Below are 23,596 nucleotides of genomic sequence, written 5' to 3'. Positions count from 1 at the left end.
CTGGGCTGAATGCAACATACAAACCATTGTTACGAGGTCGGAATTCAGTTCTACTTATTATTGGATATACAGACAGATCCTCTACTAATGTAAATTTGTATAGATCACTGAGATCACTGGATTTCAAGGCAGTGTGACGGATTTACCACAAATAAGATCTCTTTGGGTTATAACAGTGAAGCTAACAAGAAATGTTATATTTGATTAGGATATATATTACATAAATTATTTAATGCATTTGTTTGCGTTAAACTAAACGTCCGCATTGTACACCATACATTTTAAGATATCCACAGTTTTCCACCTAAATGACCATTAGTAACCATTTCCTCTCATCCCATAAATAAATACATATAGCCTATAACTAGGATCCATATATATTTAAATGCTATCTGCGCAAAGAACTTGTGGATAAACAACATGTAGATAAAACTGTCTGAAAACGTTTAGCTTTTGGACTTGACTTTTTTTTTTCTTTTGAGAAAGAAGTTTAAAGAATGTCACTATAAAGCAGCTATTCCGTTACCCTTCAGGGAAGTTAGCTGTGATGTTTAGCTAATATTTTGAATGCATTTGTTCACTGGTTATTTTGCAATGTTTAAATTGCTTTGTAGAACAGTCCCTTTGATTAAACTGGCTGACTACAGGTTAGTCCAGCTGGTAGGATAATGTCTTTTTAATGCCTTTCCTGCCCGTCGTTCTGCATCAAGTGCTCTTGTGAACTGTTGGGGTGATTCTAAATCCCACTCCTGCAAAGTTTGTGGTTCTCAGACTCACTCAACCAGCAGACAAAAACACTCAAAGGGCTCTCTTGGATGTCTGCAGCTTGTATGATAAAGTCTCAACATAATCAGCTGCTAACTCTGGAGGGTGGAAAGGCAGGGACTAGCCAAGTAGAGGGTACCACACTCCAAGCACCCAACACAACATAGAGAAGGAGAGTGTGGGCCCAGAGCCATCTCCCCTAGTTAAAGGCATCTTGCTTTATTAGGCTGACTCGAGACCATTTCCTAAGCACACCGACTGCAATTCTGCTTTGCCTTTCTTTTTATGGTCGACATGCAGGGTTTTTTTTAACCAATGAAACTGGGTCAGTCAGAGATATGCGCTTCCCACCCCCCTGAAATAGCTATCCTGAAACAACCCCTATCAATGACACAGTTACGCTGCTATAAAGGGGCCTTACAATAATACAGCAATGGTCCCCAGCCTCTGATGGTCCACAGGCAATAATATACATACATATAACATGCTGTGCCAAATAACATGCTGTGTGCAACATCGTATTTTGCACTCATTGTCAACTTTGCCTTTAATTTAATTTTCTTTTTTTAATTTCTTGTGCCCACAAGGAACACCAGGCAGTCTCTGGAACATATATACACCAAAGGATGGGGACACCTGCTTTACAAAACACCCACATCAATATAAAGCACCCTGATATCACTATAACTGGGTCTACCCTACAGGGCTCATACCACTCTGACCAATCCACAGTTAACCCAAAGTTAGATAATTTGTATATAGCAGAAAACAAGTAAAAATGTAAACTTTAAAGATCTATAATGCGGCTAGGTTTTCTTTTAAGGTGGGCTGTGTGGGTGTCTGTATATTGTATAAAGCAAAGCAGAAAAACAAGTACAAGAGCAAGAGTAAGAGCATGTGCGTGCATGTGTTTGGAGGATGCTAGCACGTGTATTCTGTGCATACAAGGTGATGTCTTCAGGTTTTGCTTTAGAACAGTGCAGAAGCGTTTTACCTACAAGTTTTTGATGAAAAATATTAGTTATAGAGATGTTTTGATCAAACATGTAATTTTGGGTAAAGCTCCTGAAAGAAAAACAAAGCTCTGAAATGTAAATATTTTGTTGAAAAAAATTCAGAAGTTATTTTATGTTTTTCCATTTTATATCATTTTACCTTATTTCATGGATCTGTACTCGTATATCAGGAGATAAGGTAAAAGTGAGATCAAGATGAAAAACAATACCATAAAATAGTATTTCACATTCAGAAGACTGAAACAAAGGCAAGAAAAATACCTGTTTCCATTTCACACGTGTTTTTGTTCAGATTTAGAATATCAGAGTTTCCCAGAAACTGGAAATGGCAAGTTTCAATCAGTTCTAATTCGCACATATGTGTAGTGGGTGTAATGATTCTTTACTTTGCATTCTCTGAAATAGAGTTTAATAACAGCTATTTATAAACAATAAAAGCAGTGCTTGTGACTGTCTGAGTGGCTTTTTGTGTTCTTCATGTACGCTTCTGTCTTCATGTAGTTGCATCTACTGCACTTGTGCATGGGTCTAACATACTGTATTTTTTGTGAAAATGATGCAAAATTCCTTATGCTGATTGTGTGCAACTTTTGCACAGATGCTGCTCTATAGCTTTCCTGATTGCTGCGGGGTGTTGAACCTATCACAGGTTTGTATCAAAAGGGGAAGGAAGATTATAGTATTCTGCAAGACCTGCATAGCCCAGCTGTCTTTGCTCCCAAAACAAAACTTTTCTCTGTTTTACATAAACTTGTTATATGTATCACCACGCACAGCTACAACCTTATGCCTGAATGATTTCAAAAAAGGAACTTTTTCCTCATAGACCTTTTCTTAGGCATTTGAGATTGTTTAAGAGGGCTATCTTTAGTTCTGTTTTAATTTGCTAGTTAGCAACCAAAACAGACTGAGAGCTGTTTGATTTATCTATAAGTTATACAAGTTAATTTGTATATATGCTTATGCTGGCTTCTAAACTAGTATACATGGTAGTTTGCAATATGTTTACAAGTTTGGGAAGGGGTAAGGAGATAAAGGTTAATGTTATATAGATATACACAGTATGCTTTGCTAAAACACTTTTTAAAATGACCTATCCTTCAAAAAATCTCAGAAACTTCCTGTTAACACTACAGGATCTAATACCTAGCCCCACTATAAAAACATATTAACATGGCTTTTGAGATTATGTGCAAGAGTTCAGGAGAGTATATCTTTATATGTATTGCACTTGTTACATTTATATCATTAGACCTTATTGTACTTTTTAATCAAATGATCAGGAGGAAAGAGGCACACAAAGAATAGATTTGTTCATCATTTTCTTGTTTTTCAGAAAATAGTTAGAAACATGGGAGAAGAATGAAGAGGCAGATACTACAGTTTTTAATCTTTTTTTCTTCAAGTAGTATTTTTAATTGAATGTGCCTCTGCTAACGAGAGTATTCTATGCAGTGCCCTGAAAACCAAACTCTGTAAATTGATACATTATGATCCTCTAGTACAGGAAAGAAATCCATTCATGTAAACTCTATTTAGAAGGTGGTGGTGGGGGGGGTGTTAATTTTTTTCAGTTCTTCTGGCCAAAGCTATCCGAAAATTGAGGTCTCATTCCCAATAAATATAAAAGGTTCTGAAAAATGCATTACTTGCTTACAAATAAAATTTGGGATAACTGTTATAGTTATAATACCAGTTCTCTCTGCTATTAGAGATGTAGACAGAATATAAAGAAAGAGGAAATTACGGTATATCTCTGGTCCAAACCTGAATAACCAATCAGGTGAATTAGAACATTTACATAGGCTTGATAAAAAAAGTATATGATCAGATTGTGTGCTCCATTTAATTGGCAATATAGCCTTAATTTCTGGTTTAGGATGCTATAACTTTGGATCGTGTGATTAAAGAATACCTTCTGATTTGCTCTGAAGAGAAGACAGTTTTTGCCAAGCTCCTAAACTCTACTTTCTTCCACACACAAGGAACAGCCTGACCAAGTCCTACTTCCAAGTTTGCCCGGCAGCTACGCTGACTGCAAATTTAAAAAAATTCACATGCCTAACACACAGCTACAATGGGAAAACCCTGATGGAGGAGCAGCTAAGTCTACAAGAGAGGGTTTGGATTGGCTTGGGACTTGTCTACATTATGGAGCCTCTGCTGGCATCGCTGCGTACGTATCAGCAGAGCCCTCGAGCAGCGACGCCGCATATGCCAGCAGGGTTATACCAGCTCCCCAAATCATATACATAAATTAAGCTGGCAGAAGACCTCTTCTGTCAGCATAGCTGCATCCAGATCAGGGATTTTGCCAATAATGCTACATCAGCTGGAGGGTGCAATCTTTTCGCACGCCTACTCAAGATAGCTACGCTGGCAAACCTGGGTGAAAGAGATGAGACCTGAAGGGGTATAGCTACACCGCCAGTGAAACTCTGTATATACTGCATCTTTGCCAGGGGACTGGGTCAATACGACTATGGGAGTAGAGGCTCCTAATGCAGACAAGCCCCATGGAGCCTAACTCCTTCTCTCTTCATCTGCTTGGCTTCATAAAACGTATTGCTAGGAAAATCGTAAGAAAAACTCCTTCCCTTTACAACTTTTCTTGCCCGCCTCTGAGAAGAGGACATTTTTTAACCACCTTTTAAAAGGCTTTCAAACAACCGTACTCTCCAAAAGCCCAAATGTACTATTTGCTTGTAATTAGCATTTGCCTGTGCTTTTGTTTAACGGTCCAAGCTGGAGAGAGGAGAATCTCCTCCGCAAAGAGGAGGAAAATACATTTCTACACAAAAAAAACCCATTTCTCATTCGTTCCCTTGGTTGTTAAGCGTCTTGGCACCAATTTGCTCAGCATCTCACGAGCGGCTTCCCTTAAGCATTTCACTAGGTTTGCGCGAGGTTTTGCTACCGTCTAAAAAGGAGGGGGGGGAGGGAAAAAAAGCATTTCGACATTGACTTTTAACGATTCTCGTAAGAAAACGCGGAGCAGACCCTCTCGGTCGAAACGGCCCCGAAAAGCGTCCCAAAGCGAGATTTAAGGGGCCCACGGGTGACTGAATCTGGGGGGGGGAACCAGACCGCCAACAGGGAGGGTCCCCCCAGTGACCCATCTCTTCCAGCCGGTGTCAAGGCCGCAGGGACAGGGGCTGGCCATCGCAGAGGACCAGGTGAAGTTTCTCTCCAAGAGCAAGACAGAGGGCACAGGGAGTCGGGTCTTGTACGGGGGAGCGCGCAGCTCAGCACAGCACAGCACAAGACACGAGTCTCCCAGACGCGCACGGCTCGTGGCCGAGCCAGGGGCCACCTGCCGGGCCGCGCGCGCCGCCCCCGGCCAGCCCCGGCCTTGTCGGAGGACCTGCCCCTGCCCCTGGCGCCGGGGCGGCCCGTCCGCAAGACCCCGGCTCCCCCCGCGGCCCGGGCAGGGCTGAGGGCCGCACTTACTTACCCGCCGAGTCGGGCACGGCGATGCCGCCGGCGCGCTGCGGAGCCAGGGCCTGGCGCATGGTGCCCGGCGCCCGGTGCCCGCTCCCGCAGCGCCTAGGAGGCGGGCGAGCGCCGGCCCCTCCCCGCCCGTCTGCGCCCCGCGCCCGCGGCCCGCCCGGCCATGCTCGGGGCTGCGCTGCAGCGCCTGCGCGCCGCCCGCCCGCCCGGGGAGGGGAGGGGGGCTCCTTGCCTGCCCCGCTCTGCTCTGCCCCGCCGCTGCTTCCCTCACGGGCGGGACACCGACAGGGCCCGGGCCTCCCGCGCGTGAGGAGAGCCCAGCCCGTGTCTGAGGTGAACGAGAAGCGAAGCGGGGGCCGGAGCGAGCACCCGCTGCCCACACTTGTCCTAGCACCCTCCTTGCCCAGAGATAACGATGATAATCATGGGATAACGAGGGGGAAAATATCATTTTCAGACTCCCTTTTTGTGTGGCTCGCCCATGTTGTGTCCGATGAGGCTGGGTGAACTTTTCGTATCAGCCCTAGATGATAAGAATCAGACAACAAGGGGGAAAAAATACCATTTTCAGGCCCCCTTTTGTCCCCGCCGCTTGGTGCGCCCATGCCTGTGAGGCCGCCCCAGGGACACTGCCTGGAGACAGGAGTGGAGCAGGGGCAGGAAAATGGTCCCCGGAGCCACCTTCCTGGACAGGTGCAGCACGGCTCGGCTCGGGCCAGGAGGAGGTTTGTTGCGCTCGGGGAACGTGAGCCTTGCCCTGCCACAGGTAACGATAAGCCGTCCTTGGAAAGGAGGCCGCGGAGAACGCAGCAACCGACGGCTTGGGACAAAAGAGAAAACAGGAAAGGGATTGAGGTCGCGGGTTCAAAACAAGGGGGCATCGAGCAGAGCACGCCTGAGTGAGTGGAGGGAGCACGTGGATGTCAACGTGTGAAGCTCTGTCTGGAGATGGGAGTGGAGGAGCGAGAAGGCGGCAACCCCACTCTCACCTGGGTCCTCCCCCATCCAGAGCCTCCTTTCTGCTCAGGTAGCTCATGAGCTTGCCTAGGGCCAGGAGGAGATTGACCGGGACGTCCCAGGACTCGGTGGGCCTGCAGATGAGGACGGTGTAAACAGTAAGGTGTTGGGAGTCATGCAGCCAAACTTCAGCATCAGGGCTGGACACAGGCATGGGCGAACTGGGCAGCTGCCCGGGGCCCAGACAGAAACGGGGCCTGAAAATGGTAATTTTTATTATTATTATCATCATTATCTTTGGCAGAGGGTAATTTTTATTATTACTACTATCGTGATCTCTGATGAAGGCCCGATACTAAAAGTTCACCCAGCCGTGCTGCTCAGCAGGAGGTAGTAGAGGGGCTGCCACCTGGTGCGCTCCAGGGAGGAGTATGCCAGGGTCTCCATCTGCTTGCTGAAGGGATAGGTGTCAGGGCATCCATGAGGTGCACCAGGTCCACACCTGAGGTCACAGCTTCCTGGAGGAGCTGCCAGCTAAGATCCTCAGTGGCTTGCAGGATCAAGGTAGAGTATATGCTCGTCTACCAAGGACCCTCATACTCACTGAGAGTGTCCTGCCACTTGGTGTCCAGGTGGAGGGTGCAGACCACAAGCATACAGAGAAGTACAGACTACAGAAATACAGGCTGTACAGAAGCAGACCAACATAGTATCCCTCATCCTGCTGTGCTGTGCAGGATCCCTGCTCCCTTGCTCTGCATTCAGTGTCTGGGCAGTGCACTCAGCTTTTGCCCTTGTATTGCAAGGCTCGATCTCCAACAAGTCCCAATCCTGGGAGGCCTGTGATTAGGGGAGAATCTGAGCTGCTTCTTAGAACATAAATGACATTTCCAGTCAGGGGTGGGTGCAGTGGTGCAGTCGCTCCCCACTTTGATTCCTGCTCCACCCAAAGTTTAAAACCAACTGCCTGGTGGTGGTGGCAGCAGCATTTCTAGTCAAGCAACGCTGAGGGAGTCACTTGACTTCACAGCTCATGGCAACGGACCCACAATCAGTGGAAGATCAAGACCATTAAAAAGGAAAGAGGGTTGTTAACACCCGTGGAATTAAGAGTTTAGAAGTGACCAGGGGGATTAAAACTGTCTTTATTATGTTCCAGACAGAGTCTAAGAAGAAGGCAAGCATGAGCCAGTATCATTCAGCATGAAAGTTGGTGCTCACAACAAACCAGTTCCTAATCACTGTCATGCCTTGTTGCAGAAAAGGAGCGAACTGTGGCATAAGAAGCCTTGTTGCAGAAAAAGAGTGAATTGTGGTGGGATTTGCAGGTATTTCTGGGTGAGGGGCTCAAGGTGTTTGTTAAAAAATGGAATAACAGGGATGAAGATAAGAATCCTTTGCAGAACAAAGAGGAGGGGAGAGCACTCAACAGTGAAGCTGAACTCCCAGATTCGGTGAGGTTGTGTGTGAGGTAGGTACAAGGAGAAAATGCAGAAGAATCCTGACAGACGCATCCACCTTTGAATACTCAGGACCTTGGATGCTATGAAGACCTAAGTACATGGTGATCTCTACACCCCCTGGGACAGTCTCAGCTTGGGGACATTGTCATATCTCCATTGAGGTCTCTACAGCTATAACGACTTCTGCTGGCTGAATCTCCTCTGAGGAGTCCCATTTGCTTTGGTTGGAGTCTTGCAACAAGTAAGTTCTTTTCGGGATTGGGACCTTGACAATGAAAATGAGGGAGGAAAAATGTCCAGGTTGAACCACGTTTCCTTCATGACTTTCTGATGCTTGATCTAAAGCAGAGGGTGGACAACCTTTTTTGGTAGGCATGCCACAAATTAGCCCCACACCCTCTCGTAATGCCACGCTGATCCCCTTCCCCTGCCTGATCAGCTGTTCTGCTTTCTGCTCCCTGCTTGATCTACTGCTCTGCTCTATGCTCCCTGCCTGAGATCAGCTGCTCTGCTGCCTGCCCTCACCCAGATCTGCTATGTGCAACACAGAAGTTGCCTGTGCCACTTGTGAAACACATTCCCCAGGTTGGCACCCCTGATCTAAGGTAACAAGTGTAGTGCTTTGCTGTGCATTGATAGTATCTTTTGTTGTACTCTGGAATCATGCACTTGTTTGGTTTTTAGTCAATGCCTGATAAATACATTGCAGTAGGTTTGATCTAATGCACATCTTAGGAATTTGGCATGTTTGTCTCAGACAGCTTTTAAAAAAACACAGAGGATGTTTAGAGCAGACAAAGAATTATGTCATGTGTTCACAAGGAGCTTTATAATGCAATGGAGTTTAACCTAATTACATGAACGCCCTAGCAGTCATCTGTAGGAAAAAAAGTGTTTTAAAATGCATTGCCCTCGTGTGGGAACTTGAAAAATTGCACCTTTCTGCCTGGCAAAGCTGCTAGAGCATGAACGTGCCAGGTATACAGCATCCTCAACTTGTGTGGACTTTAATGGGAATTGAGGGAACTCTGCACTGCATCAAATCACTCAGCCCCTTGTGCAGTCAAGGTTCCACTGCCGAAGTACCAAGTGCTATGCTCTGGGGAACCTCGCCTGTCCCCATCCTGAAACCAAACCACACTAACAACTATAGGGAATACATGCCTAATAGGAGAGGCAGATAAATACTGTTCTGTGGCGTAATCCAGTATCTTGAATGTTGAAACACAATGCAATTTACAATGCAGTATAGTAGATTGCAGTTCTAATAGGGAAGGGTTTGCAGTTCTGTATGTAACAGTACACATTGGAGAGCCATTAAAAAGCATTTTTTTCTGAGAGCCAAGAAATCTAATTGCCAAGAGCTAGATAATGTCCATGTGATAGGAAGGTATTTTACTTGAACTGGCTCTGCCTCCACTGGGATTTGCTGGAGAATATTACATTGCACTATACAGTTATTTGTCTGATATTAGTAACAATGTCATACACACAGACTCAGTTATATCACCTTGTTCCCAGGGTTTCTTTACCTCCTGTTCATTCCCTGCAGTGCACTGATTGAGGGGTTTCTGCTGTAGTGTTATCATCTGAGAATACAAAGCAATTGTACATAAATCACCTTTCTGATTAAAAACCTGCTGTTTTCCTGATAGCACTTTTTGAGGTGCCCCACAGTGTTACACCCAGCAAAGGATGCCCAGTGCTCAGGGCCTAATTGCAAGCCCACTGAAGCCAATGGAAAGGTTCCCACTGATTCCAACTGGCTTTAGCTCGTACATGCACTTTGGTCTCCAGCCTCTCCAGAAGTCCATAACCATCTCCCCTCCTGTGTACCTCTGGGCTTTGCTACTATTGACACTGGCTGGTGCTTTCTGTCTCCTCCTTGTTCACAAACTCCATTTCTTTCTCTCTCTCTCTGCCTTCTACTCCTAGCCCCAAAATCGACTTGGTTTCTCTTCCCCTTCAGATTCTCCTCTTGCTCTGCGCTGTAGCTCTCTTCATATCCTGGCACTGCCCTTCTCCCCCAGTTTCCCACTCTATCCTATATTGCCTGTTCTCCACCTGATACCCACCTTTCCTTCTGCCCTGAGCTGCCTCCTTCTCCTAGCTTCCTCTTGCTTTTTTCACCTGTCCCTGGGTTCTGTTACAACCACACTGACTTCACTCTCCTCTTCCTCTCCCAGTCTCTCTTTCCTGACCCTCAGTCCTCCCCTTTCTGTTTTGTCTCTCCCTACAAACCGACTGTCTTTGTTAACTGCTACAGTGTCACCTGCCCCCTCCAAGCTCCACCCCTCTCTTCCCTTTCATCTTCCTTCAAATATCCTCGGTCTCTCCTCCCTTCTCTCTTTCCTTCCTCTGGGCTTGCAACCTCCAAGTCTACAATGCCTTTCCTCTCCCAAACCAGCCCTTCCATCAGCCACAACTAGCAGGAAGCCAAATTAGAAATTATTTCTAAGTCAAGGCCATCCTGGACTGATTTTACTGATCCATCGGATTCCATCTTTACACCAGCAACCTCCATCTTAGACCAGACTCACAGGTGGTTAAAGGTTTCTCCTAAGGTTAAAGGTGTCTTTATTGGCCCTGCAGTTCCACAGAGTCATGTTACTGGGGCAGGAACTGGGTGATGGTAATGTGTGTGTGAGTCTCAAAGGACTGTTTGCCACTGGGGAGTGTGACATCACTCCATGTTTTAGGTGTGGAGGCCAGGAGAGACATCAGTAGGACATCAGCAGCAAGGCTTGGGGCACTTGGGCAAATTCCTCCAATTCTATTGACCTTTTGTGGAGATTTGTATTTGTCATTGTGGCTTCATAAGGGATTGTTCATAGGACCAACTCCAGGAACCTGTAAGTCAAGGGACTCCCCTTGCCCAAGAAATCAGTTCTCTCCCAGCTCATGTAAAGCTCAACAGGCTTTGGAGGGGAACTCAGAAACCAGCTGGAAGAGGAAAGCCATTTAAGAGCTCACACAAGAGGACAGGTGCAGTAATGCTTGCCAGGCAGGACCATGTTTGCATCTTGCCCCCTGCAACTGACCTGGCAACAGGCCAGTTGCCTTTTGGGCCCTGAGCCATCAGTGATAATTATGGAGTCTCACTGAAGTCAGTGGTGAGTCCTGGCTGAGGAGCATGCCCTTGGCAGTATGAAAGCAGGCTCTTAAAGGTTTGAACATGGCTCAGTAAGGACTGTAAGTTGTTGCATTCTAAAAATTGCTTTGTACTCTTACTGGATACATACCTGGTTTGAAAGCCAGTCTTAGAACTGGCTTCACTCATGTTAATCTCAGAGGAGGAGGCTGTGCTAGAAAGGCTATGGAGATGGTAGGTTGTACAGATCTCCCCATCAGGAGCATCCATTCCTTCTTTTTGCTCTGAGAGCAGGTACTCTAACATATCACTGTATTTGATCACCAGGAACCTAGGAAATGCTGACATCAAAATCATCCTCATAAAGCATCATGCTCAAGTCTATGATGATTGAAGTGAGGCAGTTTATACCTCCACGAGTTATTGTTTCACTCCAGTAGGGTAAGGCCATCTGCTAGGAGGTGGGAGATGTGAGTTTGTGTCTGTTTAGGCATGTGAAAGAATTGACCTCAGGCCTCCTGGGTGAGTGCACTGATCACTGAGCTAATGAATACAAGGGGGAGGGAGGCCCAAATACTTCTTCTTCCAACCATATTTTAAAAGAAAGGAGGGTCCCTTACTCTGTATTTTGACAGAAGGGTCTAGACACCTCCTGTCAGACCCAGTTGAGGAGAGGACAGAGGCATCTCCTGGTAGTATTGAGTAAGGTCTGAATTGAGGTGGGATTTAAGACATCCCTGTTATCAGTGATTCCTCCTGCTTAGCTCAGGTGACTCAATGGGTTCATTTTGACAGAACCCCTTATGAGGTGTCTAACTCTCTCCACACACACAGGAACTGCAGGTGGTTAACTCATCTCTCTGTACCCCAGGAGCCCAGCTGCCTCAGGCATGACTGCCTCCTACTCCTTTTTTGACCATGAACCATAGAGACTCAGCAAGTCCTCTCAGCTTTCTCTCAGAGGGACTAATAGTGACCCAGGACTGAAGGGAGTCTCTCATGTCCTTCCATCCAGGCCTTCTCTTCACATCCCCATACTAAGCTTCTCATTACCACTTCTCATTACCTCATTTTACCACTAATTTGTTGTGTCATCTGGGATGAAGCCTTTAATCTCCATGCTTCTTAGATGGTCTTTCTACCAGGGCGCTAATAGCACCTTCCCCAGGGGCTTTGTAATGGCTCAGAAACCGTTTTGAATTTCTTGGCTGAGAGGTGCTAAGTGCAATGCACCTAATTATTTTTGAGGTGAAGTGCATTGTATCCAGTTAAAAGAAAATAATCTCATCTCTTTTTCAGAAAATACGCTTCAGCTGGAGCAAGTCTAATGGCTGGCTTCTCCTGAGGGCAAACAGAAAGCTCTTGCTTTAGAAATTACAAACTGCAGGGAGTGGCTGATGTGGGAGGTGGCCGCTGCCTTCTTCCCCTCAAGATGCCCCATTCCCTGCTCATTGCATTCGCTTGGAGCAGGTTGCATTTTGAGCAGGTGGATCGGGCTGCTCTGGGATCTCAGGCATCTCTGAGTGTGTGTCAGCAAGTGTAGCCAGGACAGATTGCTTAAAAGCAGCATGGCATACAGGTTGGGACCAGGCTGAGGGGGCTACATGGCATCTCTTTTAGAAGTTGGCATGGGCGGAGTGAGCAGGGAAAGCTTCCCCAGGGCACTGTCATGCCAGCGCAGCCAAGTCCTGAGGGACTGGCCTGTTGTGGGGGTGCTGCCACCACTCCCAGCAGAGAAGAGCCTGACTGAGTGGGAAGGTCCTTGCCAGCCCCTTGGCGAGGCTGTTGCTCTTCTGTCCATACTGTTACCACTCCTCTTGGGGACACCTGCTGGTCTCCACAGAGCCCCTGCCATGTCACAACTCTTTGGGGGGGGGCAGCAGTAGGCTCCCTGCCCTCAGGACCTCCATCACCTGGGGTTTTCTGGGCTGCTTTTTTCCTGTTTGCCCCCAGGTGTCAGCAGTGAGCTCCCCACATTTCAGGAGGCTGGATTTACGTAAGGAAACATCAGGTAATGTTTCTTTTGTCCGGTTTTCTGCTGGCTTCAGGGGAGCTTCATGGAATGAGAAGCAGCCTGAGCTTTGCCATAGAGCAGAGACAGGCTGGATCTGTCAGTAGATTTGGTGTGAAAGGTTTATTTTCAGCTTTGGGAAATAGTTTCCCTCTTCTAAAGCAGGCAGGAAGGCAGGTTCTCTGTGCAATGGGGGAGATGCATTGATGTGGTAGAAAGCAGGCACTGGTAGAGTGTGGAGCAGGGCATTCCAGGGATGGCCTGGTGTGTCCTGGCCCATCCTAGCAGGAGAACGGCAGTGACCAGGAAGCTTCCCTGCCTTGCAGAGCTTAGTGATCAGCCCCCACAGTGACTGATTGTTTATTATCACCAGAGGCCAGGAGACCACAGACCCTTACCACTGCATTGGTTTGCAGAATGGGGCCAACCCACAGCACCAGTCAAATGGCAGTGCAAAATAGGCATGCCTGTGCTAAAGAAACCTGCTTAAGAAAAATCTCTAGTTCCTCCTCCCCAGGGGTTAATTTTGGTCTCCTTGTACCACAGTAAATCTACCCAAGTCAGAGGAGTTTTTCAAGTCGATATCAACATGCCTAAGAACAAAATCTGTCCATGGGTGTGTGCCAGTTTCCACGCCCACTGAGTGCCACATTTATACTCTTTTACCCTGACACATACTCACCTGCCATTTTCTGCTCCATTTACCCCTTGTGTATTAGACCAGTACTCAGCTCTTCAATAAATGTGACCCAATATACATCTTTCTCAGTCACTGGAATCCACACCTTCTAGTGCTGCCAACAGACTGGAATCAATGGGTCACTAAACTGTAAAATTGGGTTGATTTAGAGCAACATGTCGTGTCCATAATTCATAAATGGGTGGAAGTCGCATCCTTCTCAGTTATGGCCTCTGATCATGTAACATAATTATTATAGTAACCTAGCACTACTGCTCAGCATTCCTGGCTGTTTCTCATGATTTTCTCCTGCTGGCTATGGCTGCCTCTCAGAGTTATATATGTCTGGGGGAAACTGACACTGCACAGTCTGGGCTGTTGACTGTCTTGATTCAGTGTGATAAATATAGAAGCCCCATAACTGCTAGAGAAATCTTGCAAGCATTTAACAGGGGCTCCCCATGACTGACAAGCACACATTGGCATATATATTCAGCCACTAAGGATGACCTTGCTATTTGTTAGTCTTTATGAACAGGTTCCTGCTCTCGTAAGGCAGCAACGAAGGTGCTTCCCTATCTAGGAGTTGTCTTATTTTCTTGGCGACTTCAGTACAGTGGATCATGTTGTAGGTGCAAATGGCATTAAGTGGAAGAGGAGCTTAAGTGCGGCCAGGATCCTGTTGCATGATCTCAACCTTCTGATGAAAGCGAGTTATTTTTTGATCTCTTCCCCAACATCTAAGTCTTTTTTTCAAGGTCAAAATCAACGTGTTCTATCTGGTCCCACTTGATCCCGGCCACGAAGAAAAAGCAGAGGTCTCTTATTGCTTGCATTTGATTTAAAGGGCTGAACCTGCTTTCTGTGAGCCTTTCCTTACCTACCTAGATGGAATAAGTGACGGGAATATGGAATTATACTGGGGTGATGATTCTACTTGGGAGCTCTCTGTGCTGGGGTGGCACATGCTGCACTGATGCAGCTTGTACTGCTGAGCCCAGGTGTAGCTTCCTACATTGCTAATTGTTCCATTTCTCTACATTTCACATGAAGCCATGGACATGAATGCTACCTCCAGAGGGGCTGAAGGCCAGCCTGGGAGCCCCCACCAGAAACCGGTGAGTGTATGGGGGCTGCCCATGCTAGGAAACAGCAAGAGGGATGCAGAAAGGTGCTAACTATAGTGATTTTGCATTAGGGACCACTCCTCCTCCCTTTTGTTATTATAGAGCCCAAGCACTTGCCATTGATGTGTGGTGACCTCAGGCTGGAAAGCCAAGTTGCCTGAGGCAAAGATAATTGAGCAAACAAGCCCTGCTCTTGCTGCTGTAATTTGGATGGATTACCCCTTTTCAGTGGAGAGACAAGGGACTGGGTTGGGGGAAGAGGGGAAGTCAAGTGCTTTTAGGATTGAGGGGCACGAAATTCAGGGCAAAAACAGCCTTTAGAAGAGCAGTGAGCTCTGCCTCTAGCCTCAGTTCCATTCCAGCTTGCCCATCGCCTGCTCTACAAGGGTGGTAGAAGATTTGTTGGGTAGTGAAGAGGAGACTTGGGGCTGAGTCAAGTCAGTATCCATCTGGAGTAAGCACCATTGCGAATATGGGAAAAACTCCTTATTGTGAACAGCAGCTGGATGCCACTAAAGCTCCCCTGAAGTCCACATTCCTGTAACGGAGATCAGAATCCACCTCTGGCTGTTGCAGATCTAAAGCAGCACAGATGTCTGCCTCGTGTATCTGCTTCCCAGGAAAAGTAATTCCCAGGAGTGAGGAGACAGAGAGCCCCTGCACCAGTGGTTAGTTAGGTTAATAAGGCTCTTGGGCTGAGCACTAAAAAACCTGTTTCATGCTGACTCCCTGCAGCTACATAGTGGTGTGAGCCTGACGGGCTTTGCTCCTACCTCAGGTAACCCAGACACACTTGATACAGTAAAGTACAAGCCGTCCTGAAGGAAGCCAAAAGTGTTGTATAAGTGGCTGGCAGCCTTTCCCAAGGCAGCCCTGTTGAGTGGATCAACTATCCAGACAGTGCTCCCTGGCCAAATTGGCCTTTGGTGGGGCACGCTGGGTGCTATGAATTCAATTCATGCACCTACTTGCACCAGTCTGCAAAGCTACATTTCGCCCTGGATTCTGCCACCTTCTCAAGTCCGGTGCTGAGGACAGCAAGGGGGCAGAATGGCTGGAGGAATGTTGTGCTCCATTCTCACCCCTCCACCTCCCAACACCCTGAGCTGCTCTTATACCATGTGGCCAGCCCTATACTTCTACCCAACCCCATACCCCAGCCATGTTTCCTGGGGAGGTTTATGCTGACAAGAGCCAGGGCAGATCCCAGAATTAGGCTCCAATCTGGCCTGTTATTCCAATCAAACTGGACAGGGCTGCTAGTACTTGTTGGATATCTGCTACCCCTGGCCCAGTGGCATTTAGAGAAGCCTTGCAACACCTGTACTGGCTGGTGATAGTCCCACGGTGTGCGGTACAGTGGTCATCCTCCTCCTTACTCCTGCAGGGTGGGCTGGCCAGGGGCTGGCTGTGCTGTTAGTCCATAGTGGTGCAAATTGTTCAGAACAGGAGAGAGGTTCTAGCCCCTGTTACTGGCAGCTTGAGCCAGCTGTCCAGCAGAGGATGTTGATGCCACACTTGCAGTATTCAGCTCTGGCAGCAATAGTTTGTCCCATCAGTACTGGGAAGTCTGGATCCAGAAGCAATTCCTCCTTGTAGGGTCTCAGAGGAGGGATATTCTTTAATGACAGGGGCTCATCCATAGAGCAGATGATTTTAAGACCAAGTTATCCTGTGGTAGGATTTGTTAGTTGAAAGGTTAATTAACAAAGGGCACAGGTGGAGAAAGGTGATTCTTTCACAAGTGATGTGCAGTGTGGGCTCTCCAGTGAGACAGGAATGGATGTAAGGGCTTCTGGCCCCATTCCAGGTGCCTGCCAGTGACTGTTAACCATTTATATTGTGGTAGCACCTGGGGCCTCTGAGAGATCTGGCTGTGCTGTGCTAAGCATGTAGGAAGAGAACATCCCTGCCCTGAGGAGCCTACAGGCATAGCAGGAAAATGAGGCAGGGGAAGCCAGGGCACATAGGAGTGAAGGGTGTCTTTACACATGCTGTGGGGTGGGTGAGGTGCTTTAATTAGTTCCACTCTCTGGAGCCACTCTGAAGTGCCTGCAGTGTTGTGTGTATTCAGCATCTTAAACTTCAAAATGGTGTGGAGGGGTGCTTTTACTAAAGCTTATTCCATGATCTTTAGTTAAAGCGCCCCCACTGCTATTTTGAAGCACTGGGATACTGAACATGTGATTCCAATTAATTGAATCTGCTCAGATGCATGCTAATTAGTACATGTTGGAGCAGGCATCAGGCATGTGTATAGGTGCCCGAAGTGACCTGGGCAAAGCTACCAGCAGGCCAGTGGCTGAACCCAGGACCACGACCCAGTTGTGCTGAGAGCTTGTGCAGGCCCCTTGCATAATGCTTAGGTGGTGAAGGTGGATGAGATTGCTGCCCTGCTGGCTGCAATGACATCTGAGCGATCCATCATGTGTGCCTAGGAGTGGGCACCTTCCTTCCATCCTCAGTCCATCAGCACGCCAGGATCTGCCAGCTGGTCTTCACAGTCCTGGGCAGTGGTGGTTCTGTTCCATAATGTTTGATCTAAATAAAGCCTGGGGGCAAGACTGAGTGTGATTTCAGACGCAGGGAGTTGGCTGGAGTCCTGAGATCCAAAGAAATAGTGGCAATGGCTGTTGGTACCCGGCATCCAGGGCCAGAAAACGTGGTTTGTAGTTCTGGCTCTGTCACTGGCTCGATGCCTCATGAAACCTCCATTTGCACTCCCAGCCTCCACCTACTTACACTGGGCATGTCTGCACAAGACACTATGTCGCCATAGTAACAAGGTATGGCCACGTAGCTCGTCACTACGGCGACATAGCATCATCAGGCACAAACCGTGACACTGACACTACACCACAATACCAATGAGCTGCTGTGCAGTAGGGGCAGAAATGACCCATGCGTCGCCCAGACTGCGCAGTAATGGCAGTTACTGCATAGTCATTTAGTACTTGCTAAAGTCAGTAACAACTGCACAGTCAGCGGCATGTGTAGACATGCCCACTGTGTGATCTGTAAAGCAGAGATCCTCTCTCCCACGTCTGTGCGCAGCCTTGATCTCATTTGGGACCTCTCAGTGCTAGTGACTAACAGCAATGTGCCTGCAGGCTGCACAGACACCAATAGGCAGCCGTCTGGTCTGTTGCTCAGCAGATCCAGCTTTTCTTGCTCTGTGCTTGGTTCCTTTCCTGCCCACCCCGCAAGGTACTGCTGACTTCTTTTTCACCAGGAGTTTTTGCCTGTTCCCTAGTTCACATGTTCTCTTCTTGCCAAGGTCGCTGTTAATAGCCCTGCAGTCCAAGTTCTGCCTGGGCAGGGATGGTGTCATCCCAGCAGAATCAAGTGCTCAGACTTGGCTCCTGTTTAATTCTAGAAGCACGGAGGAGTGTTAAGAGGTTCGCACTGAACCCTGCTCTGTCCTGGCTGTGCTCCATCTCTGTTCCTCAAACTGATTCCAGCAGGAGTAGGTGTTGGAGCAGGGTGTTGGTGATGCCACTTGCAACACCTGGAGCAGGGGCGGGCAATTATTTTGAGCAGAGGGCTGCTTACTGAGTTTCTGCAAGCAATCGAGGGCCACATGACAGGCAGCCCAGGGCAGATTAATATTCATTTTCTAAATTTTTTAGGGGCCCCATGGGCTGGATAGAATAGCCTGGCAGGCTGCATCCAGCCCCCGGTCTGCATTTTGCCCACCTGACCTGGAGGATCCCCTGGGCAGCTCCTTATTCAAGGCAAATGCCAGCAGGCAGCTTCAAAGCCTCCTGGCTTCTTGGACACAACCTCCTTACAGGCCCCTCCAGCTCAGAACAGATCCTGTCAACCCCAGGGGTCTGTACAGACTGGCTGTGCTTAAATCCAGTCTGCCAGTGCTTAAATGCTTCCTTCCCAGTTTGGAGAACTGCAGGAGAAGCTGAGAGCTGTCTTGTAAAGGAGCAGCATCTCACTCCCAAGACACAGCTGGCTGGCAGCTGCTGATCTGGGGTTCTTGCATCTTCTCTCTATCAGCAGGGCTGGATCCTGCAAGGTGTGGAGTCCTCTTAGCACCCACTGGGAGTGCAGGATGATACGCTGATCAATGTGGGGGCCACTATCATCATTGCTGGCCTCACACACTGATTCCCTGCTTGTCTGTTTCCTCTGGCAAATCATGAAGCCGTTCCACACATCGGGGGCCAAGTGCTCAGCTGATGTAAATGGCTCATTGGAGTCAATCGAGCCAGGCCCATGGAGGAACTATCTCGCTGCCAGATTTACTGGAGACATTATCACAATTTTATCCCTGCCAAGATGCATCCATAAAGGGACAGCAAGGGATATGGATCCAAACTCTCTGGGAGAGCACCAGACTGCCCCCTGGTGAGTCGGGTGAAGTATTGCCCCCCCCCGCCAAAAAAAAAAAGTTTTTAAAGAGTTCTTAGCTAATTGCTGTGCATGAGTCATCTTCCCAGTTCAGGACATGATGGCTCTGTGAATTGCAAGAAACAAAGGAATCAGCTGACTGAGAGTTTAATGTTGGCTAAAATCCAGCTGAGAGTAGCTTTTCCCCAAGCATTCCTAAATGGCTTCTCTTTGTCTACTCTCTGGATCCAAGTAATCTCCATCACATTACAGGTGGTCTCAGAAATGCTTCCAAAATATCAGTTAATAGCAATTTTTTTTAAGTGAGAAGAAGAGAAGGTTTCTTTTCTTCACTTGCTGTGCATTCTGTCATTCAGTTGGGATTTTGATACCAGGCTACAGTCCAATCTTATACAGTCAGAAATGTATGGAGCTGGCTATAAAATCCCCTGATCCTATCTCGGTCCAAAGAAATCAGTTTTCTGATGCCTGGTCATTGTCTGTTGCATTAACAAGAAGCTAACTTGGGGAATAACTAGATATCTGACACTAGGAGTCAAACAGTGTGTTCCTCCAGATTTACAGTGGAATTCTAGCTCTTTTACATTTAATGCTGCAAGAGTAGCAACAGTTAGATGCACACACATCACTAAGAGATATTGGGCTGGGTTCCCAGATAGCATAATTCAGCAAAGTCCATGGGACAGTACTGATTTATACCAGTGCTAGGCTGGGCCAATTATATCCACTACTAAAAATACTGGGGTTATGGTAAAGGCTGTAAAAGGCATAACTTTCACTTACATTTCTCAATAACTTGTTACACAGTTTTATGACTGCCAATCAGGGGGAATACTGAGATGGTGGCTACATGGCATACTCCAGCTGCTGGAGAGATCTGACTTGTTGGAAGTTGTGCCCAAAGAACATTTTTTATTTCCTCATCTCTTCAATAGGCCTTTTTAAAAAAAATGGGTGACTTATGGAGTGCACAAGAAGAGATCTGGATAATGGGATTAGCAGCAGGTGGTGCCTCTGAGGGGAGTTGTTTTCCCTTGGAAACAGAGGAATTTTTTTAATAAGGGTTAATGAAAAGCCACTGAACTTGAAGCTCCCAGCTGCTATTGGGAATCTCCCTAATGGCATTCCTGAAGCCCCTGGATACTTATGATTTATAACAGCTAAACTCCAACAGGTGCAGATGGACAGCGTGTTAATCTGATCCCTCAACTTTAACAAGGCAAAGATCCCCTCTGCATTGCTGAGAGGCATGCACAGTTGGCTCCTAGACAGAATTGTCTAGAGCAGAGTTTCCCAAACTTTTTCTTATTGTGTGCCCCCTTCCAGATTTACCAGCTGCCTGCATACCTTTACCAGCATACGTTTTATATTTTAACCCCTTAAATTCCAATTATTGTTATAATGAAAATTAAATCCACCATTATACATTTTTCCCGCATACCCCGCCCCCCTCCAGAGATGTCTTGCATACCTCCAGGGGTATGTGTACTACAGTTTGGGAGCCCCTGGTCCAGAGGAATATATGTGTAAACTACAGCCAGGTCCAAACCAAAACACCATGAAGTTATGGGGGAATTAGGTCCCAATCCAGTCCTGAACTTGTTTCACGTTCATCTGTAAAAGATGCAGATAAGACCGAACACTAAGCATTTGGAGCCATTTGGAACTTATTCACTAGCCAAACTTCTCAGATCAGACCCTTCTCAGTGAGATGGTGCAAAAGATGTGAACCCCTTAATTTTTAGAAAGGCTTTGAGCCAAACCAGAAACCAGGTGTCTGGCTTCAGGACCGCCTTGAATGTAAACCTCCTTCTTGGATGGGTTAGTAAATCATGCTGTCTTTGGATGTGTGTTATAAAAAGGCTTCAGTGAAAACTGTGTGCAATGGAGTGGGTTTTCTTTGAGAGCCCTTACAAAACATCATTTTGGCTTCAGCCAAATTCCTTCCCCAAACTTTTGCTTAGCTGTAGTTCAGATAAGCAAGAAGAACATGGCTGAAGTTCTAGGTTGACGTCAGAACCAGGTGGCACTACCAGCTTTTGTGTGGTATTCTCCTGCAGTCCCAGTTCAGGTAGCATCTGACATATGTTTCCTTGGAACCATGACCAGACTTATTTCTGAGAATGGTTTGAGGTTGATCTTGGGGTCACTCAAGCACCGAGTTCAAAGGAAGGTTCTTCCACATGTGTAAGGAGGCATAACACCTCGTAGTTTGGGTGTCATGAGGGAGAATCCTCACAGCTCATCACATCACTGTCATCTTCAGCTGGAAAAAGATACTCAGAGTTGTGTCCACAGCCTAAAATTATGAAGTCTCCTTTTACTAGAGGCTAAGACGGCTCAAACTTTCCTGCTGTTGTAGAGGTCCAGATCTCTAGAACCTCATGCAACCCAAAACAAATGACACAAACATATCTTCAAAGACCGCAAACTTACTTGCATGCTGAGAGAAAGAACTTGGAAGACTTAGTTTAACAGTGTTCAGTGGTGACTTCTGTCACAAATTCAGTACATTGTATTTTTTACCACAGAGATACATAAGAGAGCTGTAAAAACACTCTCCCATCTTTTAGAGTGTCTTTTAGAAAGTTCACACAGATTAGAAATGAATGATGGGATAGTGCCCAGTTTAACAGCGTTATTGTATGTCCCCTGGAAAAATGAATGCTGGGATATAAGTAATTCTAAATGACTTCAGCCAGAAAGCTGTCTCTCCATAACACAGGAGTGATGATGGGAAAATGGAAATTTGAACCGTTTCCAGATAGTAAGTGCTTTTGCATTTATTTTTGGCCAATGAGATGCTTACTTTGTTTGTGGGGCTTGTTTTGTAACTATTCCAGGAAAATAAGCAGGAACAGCAAATGCAGAACTCCGGCAGAGAAGGGAGAGAGGAAGTGATGGCGAAGAAAACTTGGGCAGATGTAATTCAAGAAATGAAAAATTTCCTTTGGGATCCAGAGAACAGAACATGTCTGGGAAGAACAGCTAAGAGCTGGGGTAGGTTCTGTGCCTCCATTCCTTCTCTGTTCTTTCTCACAAGAGATTCACTTGTTTGTCAGTGTCCTTGCTAGGATATAGCAGAGCACATACAACCTAAATCCTGTTATTTTAAGGGAGCCACACATATCTTTCTAACAGGTGGCTTTATAGAGAACTGTAGGATCCCAGCAAATTAGTGTCCTTTTAAAAGCATATAGTCCAGGGAAAGCCACCCTCATTATTGAGCCATTGCCTTTAATGTTATCAAGTTAAGGGGATTAAGGATCATGCCACTGAGACATGAGTATTTCAGGCACCATAAGTGAGACTTACTGGTGATCAAAGATCAGTGTTAGCCCCAGGCTCTTTTTTTACATGTGTTCAACTCCTATCAAACAACGTAGTTTACTGCAGCTTTATGGCCATATTCTGCTCTCAGTTAAACAGGAGTTACAAGTCAGTGGGATTGGGTTTCTGTCTCTTGGCCTTTGTGTTTTAATAGCTGTTTTCTTTAACATCCTTAAAAACACCAAGAGCCAGAGAAGAATTAAACCTCTGGTGCTACCTAGGAGTGGATGTGAATGAATCTGAGAGTGTTTAATCATCCTGTGTATTCACCTGGGAGTGGGGAGAGCTGCTGCCTTGTTGTAGGCCCCTGTTGTAGGCACTGAAGTTAGAGCTGCCTTCCCAGACCAGGGCTGATGGGTGGCATGGACGCTCCCCCTGCTGCTGTCAGTGATGTCCACTCTGTGGAGACATGGAGGATTTAAAATTCTAGGACAGTGGTTCTCATCTTTTTTTTGCCATGACCTGCTGCTGGGAGTGGAGTGCGGCAGTGGCGGCAGTTCGGGGGCAGAGGAGCTCCCGGCACACAGTGTGGCTCATCCTTTGTGTGCAGCACCCCCAGCATTGCCCCCGCGACCCTCATTTGGGTTGGAACCCAAGGTTGGAAACCACTGCTTTAGGAGGCCAAGCTGGCCTTTTTCTGCAGCACTGAATGTGCTGAGAGACAACACTTAAACAAGCACCAAGGAGGGTGAGTGAAGATGATTTTGGAGACGCTTAGAATTGCAGCTCCCAATTCCAATGCCTGATTTTCAGAACATGCATGTGACTACCCATCTAATATCTTCATTTGGACACAAGTTGGGTTTTTAAGTGAACAGTAGCCACTGAGGTGTCTTACTGACTGTTTGTATGTGCTGTTTATAATGTGATGTATGTAGCTAGGCTGAAAAATCTGGACCAAAATGTACATGCAGGGCCTTTCTGATGATTGTGCATTCATAGAGGAGATTCTCATATCTCCTGGTATGCCTCTGTGGCGTAGTGTCAAATGGGGCCTTGATAAAATGGTTTGGATAGGGATGATTTGGCCTCAGGCAGGGGATGGACTAGATCAGGGGTGGCCAACCAGTGGCTCCACATGTGGCTCTTCAAAAGTTAATATGCATCTTCTTGAATCTTTGCACAATCGCACGGTGACCTGCTTCCGTAGCCGTTACGTCACGTCATTATGTATTACTGTGGCTCTTTGGCAATGTACATTGCTAAATTCTGGCTCTGGCTCAGGTTGACCACCCCTGGACTAGATGACCTCTTGAGGTCTCTTCCAGCCTTACTTCTCTATGACGCCTCGGGGAAGCATTACCTTTGGTTAACTTAGATTTCAACGTGCAGATTGTAGAGTCCT

General features: G+C 46.9%; 2 protein-coding genes across 5 annotated transcripts in view; one reads left to right on the top strand and one right to left on the bottom strand.

The window, feature by feature from the left end:
* TMEM255A (transmembrane protein 255A) overlaps nucleotides 1-5,387 on the bottom strand; it is a 37,680-nt gene extending 32,293 nt beyond the window's left edge. For 2 of the 3 annotated variants that reach the window (XM_006277377.4, XM_019487769.2), the window contains exon 1: nucleotides 5,236-5,382. In XM_006277377.4, the coding sequence (XP_006277439.1) occupies nucleotides 5,236-5,293 (58 nt within the window). In that variant the 5' untranslated portion in view covers nucleotides 5,294-5,382. Of the gene's footprint in view, nucleotides 1-5,235 lie in introns of all 3 variants that reach the window. The other variant, XM_019487770.2, reaches the window with a different exon arrangement.
* A 98-nt stretch (nucleotides 5,388-5,485) lies between these two features.
* Nucleotides 5,486-23,596, top strand: part of ATP1B4 (ATPase Na+/K+ transporting family member beta 4) — a 29,707-nt gene continuing 11,596 nt past the window's right edge. The window contains exons 1-4 of one of the 2 annotated variants that reach the window (XM_059732842.1): nucleotides 5,486-6,752; nucleotides 7,348-7,892; nucleotides 14,486-14,550; nucleotides 21,765-21,921. In XM_059732842.1, the coding sequence (XP_059588825.1) occupies nucleotides 14,488-14,550; nucleotides 21,765-21,921 (220 nt within the window). In that variant the 5' untranslated portion in view covers nucleotides 5,486-6,752; nucleotides 7,348-7,892; nucleotides 14,486-14,487. Of the gene's footprint in view, nucleotides 6,753-7,347; nucleotides 7,893-13,962; nucleotides 14,251-14,485; nucleotides 14,551-21,764; nucleotides 21,922-23,596 lie in introns of those variants that run through there. The other variant, XM_059732843.1, reaches the window with a different exon arrangement.

This window comes from Alligator mississippiensis, chromosome 8 (genome assembly GCF_030867095.1).
Source record: "Alligator mississippiensis isolate rAllMis1 chromosome 8, rAllMis1, whole genome shotgun sequence".
NCBI classification, from domain to species: domain Eukaryota; kingdom Metazoa; phylum Chordata; order Crocodylia; family Alligatoridae; genus Alligator; species Alligator mississippiensis.
Note: the sequence above shows the minus strand (reverse complement) of the source record. Positions and strands in the feature narration are given on the sequence as shown.